This window comes from Oryza sativa, chromosome 8 (genome assembly GCF_034140825.1).
Source record: "Oryza sativa Japonica Group chromosome 8, ASM3414082v1".
Taxonomy (NCBI): Eukaryota; Viridiplantae; Streptophyta; class Magnoliopsida; order Poales; family Poaceae; genus Oryza; species Oryza sativa.
In genome coordinates, this window is record NC_089042.1 from 17,834,288 (window position 1) to 17,839,812 (window position 5,525).

Here is a 5,525-nt window from a genome sequence, read left to right on the forward strand (position 1 = left end):
AATTGGCCTTTGCAAACCTGAGACCGACGTCGGGAACATTGACCAGTGCTTCAGTTTTTTTGGTTTTGTCTTGGTTATTTTGGGTTTGATTTTCGGTTTCGATTTTTTTAACCCTAGATATTGGAAGTCAATTGCCACAATTTTATTTTGTATAGGTCTCTATTGAGGTTCTAGAAGCTACCTCACATGTTATAAGCTAGGTGATGTTGTCAAGTCATGTGGGCCATATCCTTCTCCCGTGTTATAAGTAATTTTGTCATGTCATGTGAGCTATACCCTTCTCCCACGGAAGCGTTACTTCTTTTGTGGATCCCACCAACAACTAAAGCCTATAAGGTTCAATTCTGCCTATATCATCGACCTCTTGTTGTTCTTCGCCATCTCTGAGCACTTCTTCTGCCTAACGAAAGCAAAGAAGCAAAGATTTGAGTTAATCGGCATAATGGACGAGTTAGGGATCATCGAGGAAGGTGTCGATTGGAGGACCCGCCTTGGCCAGGATATTCGCGATAGGGTAAAACGTGATATGTAAGTGCCCCCTCCTCGTCTCTCTCTTCCCCTATTCTTACTTTTTTTTCCATGAGAAATTGATTACAAAGTTTTGAATTGATGATAGTTTATTATCAAGATTGGAAATCGTCATCCATGCTATACTTGTTAATGATCTAACTGAATCATCATATCGGTAGTCAGATCCAATCTGATGTTTTCTAGATTTAAGTAACAGTTAGATTTGTTTGGTAGAGCTACAAATCTAATATGTAGCTGAAGTTCTGGATCCAAAAAAAGGTAGCTCCACCCTTTCTGCATATCTTGTGGAGCAGATCCACGCACTTCACTTTTAGAAAACTGAGGATCTAGTATTGTTTGGTTCAACTCCGGCTCTAACTCTGCCATATGCCCAAATCACCTAAAAATCATTGTTGTTCTGGGCAAAACGTTGTTGATTGGACTCAAACCTTTGTATTTTGATCGTATCCAAGTATAAAAGGTAAGTTGTTTCATATTTAGAAAATTACCCTAGTAAATGAATCATCGCCAAAAGAAAATGAACTAAGTTTGCATGTCAATAGTTCCGTACTAAATTATGTGGCCAGTTCCTTGCATGGTGCATGGGTATAAGCTTTATGGACTAGTGTTTTAGTTCTGCTCCTAATTTGTTCTGTCTTTCAAATTTTTTGGCTAGCATATTTAATTTGGAGTAGGTGTTAAAACCCTTAAGGTGATTCATGTTCCCACCTTGAGGGAGGAGGAAGAACTGGAGAAGTCATGGTGTTGGACTGTTGGTTCTGCAATTGTGTAACTGAGTCCACCTTACACAATGAAAAATATATGAGATGATGCAGCTACTCCAGAAAAAAGCAAAAATCTGTTGGTAGATATCACTTATAGGTTTAGGTGCTTTTTCTTTCTTTCTTTCTTTCTTTTTTTTTTTTGGGGGGGGGGGTGGATGTAGGTGGTAAAACTTACAAGAAAGATGGTCCCATGTTCACACATCCATCTTGTTTTGTTTGTCGTATACATAATTCCTCCTTATTATTGGTTATGAATGCTCTCCTCCAAACTCTTAGCATACATGATGGCACAAATTTGCTAAAATATGACACTTTTGGTTGGACAAATGATATTTCAGTATTTATGAGAATGTATCTACAATTCCAAACATGTTACTTTCACAAACATGCATTTCTCAAACAGTGAATATATAGCATGCATGTATTTCTTGACTGGCCACATTTTGGATTAATATTAAACAGTGAAGTACCATAGTGAAATATTAAATATGTTGTATTAATATTTGGTATTCTGCTTGCAGATTGTTCAGCCTGCAGATGAAATTGCAAACAACTACTTCTACAACATTGATTGATCTTCAAAAAGTTGCTGCTAGAATAGAGGAGAGAATCTACAAAATAGCTATTGACTTTGTACGATGGTTTGTTCTTAATAGTTTTTTATGCAATCAAATTTCCTTAGGTATTAAATTTTATTTTTATGTCTGTTAATGCGCGTAATAGTGTTAACCTTAATAGTAACACCTTAATAGTGTTAACCTTAAAGCTCCTAAACAAGTACAATAACTTATTGCCGAGAAGTCTAGAACTACTTAGAGCTATAACAATTGTGTGAGGCCGTTAGGATGACCATCTTACTTGAAAACATATGGTTGCAAGATGTTCTATGCAAATTCTGCATCTAATTAAAAATGTTTATTACTCTTCCTTTACTGTGGCGCAGAAGCCACTAGGATTGATGTTGTATTTAATTGAAGTGATCGTTCATAAACAATTCCAATTATTTATGTTCCCCTTTCGATTCACTTTTTATATAGTTGACAAAAATCATCCTTTTCTGTTTTTTTGACTTATATATGTGCATCTCTAGAAAAAATCTATAATATATTGATTTTATCCTCATATAGAAAGTACTTTGTTTAGGTTCATTCTCCATTCAATAATATTTGCACTTATTCTTGGCTTGCCAGATTGTGGAACACTCTCTTTGCTAACTTTGTATGTTTTCGCTGGTATTATAAAGTTATGGTTCAATATAGGATTTTATGTTTAAATAAAAGTTCTGATGATTTTTCTTTCTCGCACTACATAGGGTGATTATCTACGGAGGATTAGTCTGATAAAAGGCGATTTGGATGATTCATATCCTCTGATGTTGAACAATTTTCTGCATATTCATCAGCAAGCTTCAACCTCTTCATTTTTCTTGCTCCATCAGAAGAATAAGCAGGGCCAAATTATCCAGGCAGAAGGAAATGTTCAGGGGACATCATCTAGCAGTAAGTTCTTGAAAATTTGAACACCAGTATGTTCTTTTTTTTTATGTTGCCTACATGATGTATTTTCTCCATAGTCTACACATGATTATAATCTTCTAGACAGGTTGATACATGAAAAATATATGAGAATAAAATTTGTAAATACACAACCCGATCCCATGTTTGAGTTAAAGCATTTTTCATGTTTTCATCCTTTACACATTGGTAATTTTGGTGCAAAATCGAGAATATTTGTTATTCTGGTGCAACACATGATTGATGTGTGAGCCTCACCTCCTTACTTTTTTCTTTAAAAAAAAACGAAAAACTCAAAGCTACTAGGGCAATGTTTTATCATTTATGTAAAGTGTATTTAAGATAGCAATATCTCTGTGAATCTAGATTTAAGCCCACACAGAAATTGTAAATTTGTTGTGAGTTGTTTGTGTGGTTCTCCAAGATCATGTACCTACACTAAGAAGCATGTACTGAATCAATGTCAAAACTTGTTCACACTGAATTTAAGTAACTCAGTATCCAGTTCTAAACTGCAGGCCACAAGGAACCCTCCCATCCCCATGGAAAAGATAGGATCAGCGAACTCCCAAATGATCTGATCCACCACATAATGTCCTTCTTGTCGATGAAGGAGGCGGTGCGCACGAGTGTCCTGTCCCACTGGTGGGTCAACAAGTGGACTTGCTTGCAGTCAATAAAGCTTGATATAAATTGGTTTCGCCTAGATAGGGAAAAATTCCGTAGTTCTATTGACAAACTATTGCTAAGCCGCGACCATCTTGATGCTTCTATGGATACATTCCAGCTAGATTCTTTTGCAGTGGACCGGGCCGGTTCTTGGATCAACCATGCTATCAAGCACAACGCTAAAGTAGTTAAATTTTCTGAGTATCCAAGTTGGGAACCTTTTTACTTGGATCCAGAACTTGTGGAGTTCAGTTCTCGGTATCTAAAAACATTGGAGCTGACTAATGCAGCTCTAAATGAGATGGTATTTGATCGTCTCAATAACGCATGCCCGGTTTTGGAAAATCTGGTACTAAAAGAGTGTTTAATGGAGGTGCAACACATTTCTTCAAGTTCACTACAAAATTTGGATTTGATCGGTTGCTCTCTTCTCTATAATGTAAGCATCTGTACTCCGAGTTTGGTCTCGTTGTGCATCAAGGGTCAACAAACGGGCAGTTTTTCATTTACAAACTCTTACCTGACATTCACAACAATCACTCTCGTTGATGCTTCAGATGTCACAAGCATAGAGTTGACAGCTACTGATAGACAGGTATCACTAATCCCTTTTTGCAGACATTTTATTACTTCCATAAACATCATACAATTTTTATGTGACCATACTTACGTGAATGAAATTGCTATATTATTTAGAAAATAATATAGTGAGTATTTATTTCATAGCAAGGAAAGCATGAAACATTCATTTTGGATTATATGCATATACCATTTTGGCTTATCAAAAATGGTATATAGCACTTTGCCTTTTCAAAAAAATGTATATACCACTTTGCCTTTTCAAAAACATATGTATATACCACTTTGCGTTTTCAAAAAATTGTATGTACCACTTTTCCTTTTTAAAAAATGTATATACCACTTTTAACCTCGACACATATTTGTGTAGTGTTGTATATAATAATATAAACCGAGGAGGAGAAATAATCTCTTTATTATCACCGTTTTGCCACAAATTATTGGTATTCATAGCATACTTGTAATTTTTTGCTTTGCACATATGAAGTTTACATTCATGGAACAACAAGGAAGTAGGCCGATGTTTAGGAATCTCAGAACCTTGCGCTTGGGTGAATGGTGCATGGCCGATAATTTCTTGCCTCTACGCCAATATGTCAACCACTCACCTGTTCTGAGGAAGGTGTTTCTGAAGCTCAGTCTGGTCAGTACCATTGATTGCATGATCCATGTGCTATCAACTCTGGAAACTTGAAATCCTATTAACATTGTGAATCTTTCAACTTCAGGTGGATTGGTGGTCCGAACTCACGACCAATCAGTTGATGGCATTAGTCGAAATTAGCAGTGGAGGTTCCGTCAGTATTGACTTCTACTAGAATTTAAGGCTGGCGGGTTTCTACAATAGTGTGCAATGTTGAATGAAACTGCTGCAAAGTGTTGCAAGCTCTATCCGATGGATGAAAATGTTTGTGACCCAAATAAGTTTTCCTGTGTTTTAATTGGAGAGGATCAAACTTGTTTATGACTATATGTTTAGTCTGGAATGTGGATGTTGTTTTTGACAATGAAATAAAGGTTACATGGTACATGGGAGTTGCAGTATGTCTCTATTGGGCTTTTTGTGTAACTATGAGTCAAGATGAGTGATATTACGCTCATACTATAAATGGATTAATAAGTTTTGCAAACTTTACATCTGCTTGAGTTGTGGCTTTTATTTTTTCGTTGGTGTGCATGCTTTATAGCCCTTGACCTATATCACTACAACAGATTTGGCCATCTATGATGAATTCACTCTGATGAATAGTGAATCCATCATTGATCCATCATAAATTTCAGACTCGGCCGATTCTAGTGGCAACTTAACTTTGTGGTCACAAAAAATGTCATGGTGGCAAACATTGGTCATCACAAATGTTATGCAATTTTTCATTAGAAGTTTGGGCTAACACATGGTGAGAAAGTATTTTGTCATAGAACTTGGTAGCCATGGTCTCATGGGTCCACCGTAGCCGATCCCATTTGT

At 36.3% G+C, this 5,525-nt stretch overlaps 1 protein-coding gene across 1 annotated transcript; it reads left to right on the forward strand.

Moving 5' to 3' along the window:
• The first annotated feature begins 294 nt into the window (after positions 1–294).
• LOC9272662 (putative F-box/LRR-repeat protein At5g38386) lies at positions 295–5,098 on the forward strand. Its single transcript, XM_015793893.3, has 6 exons — positions 295–528; positions 1,817–1,928; positions 2,608–2,794; positions 3,328–4,073; positions 4,545–4,700; positions 4,786–5,098. Exons 1-6 carry the CDS (start codon positions 443–445, stop codon positions 4,873–4,875), a joined length of 1,377 nt encoding a protein of 458 aa, XP_015649379.1. The 5' UTR covers positions 295–442; the 3' UTR covers positions 4,876–5,098.
• Positions 5,099–5,525: the final 427 nt, after the last annotated feature.

What these genes read in the sequence shown, in the direction of transcription:
- LOC9272662 (XM_015793893.3), top strand. Translation starts at nt 443, where the DNA reads ATGGACGAGTTAGGGATCATCGAGGAAGGTGTCGATTGGAGGACCCGC. An exon ending in ACAAAATAGCTATTGACTTT is followed by an intron (nt 1,929 to 2,607) that starts GTACGATGGTTT and finishes CGCACTACATAG; the next exon opens with GGTGATTATCTACGGAGGAT. An exon ending in TGACAGCTACTGATAGACAG is followed by an intron (nt 4,074 to 4,544) that starts GTATCACTAATC and finishes GCACATATGAAG; the next exon opens with TTTACATTCATGGAACAACA.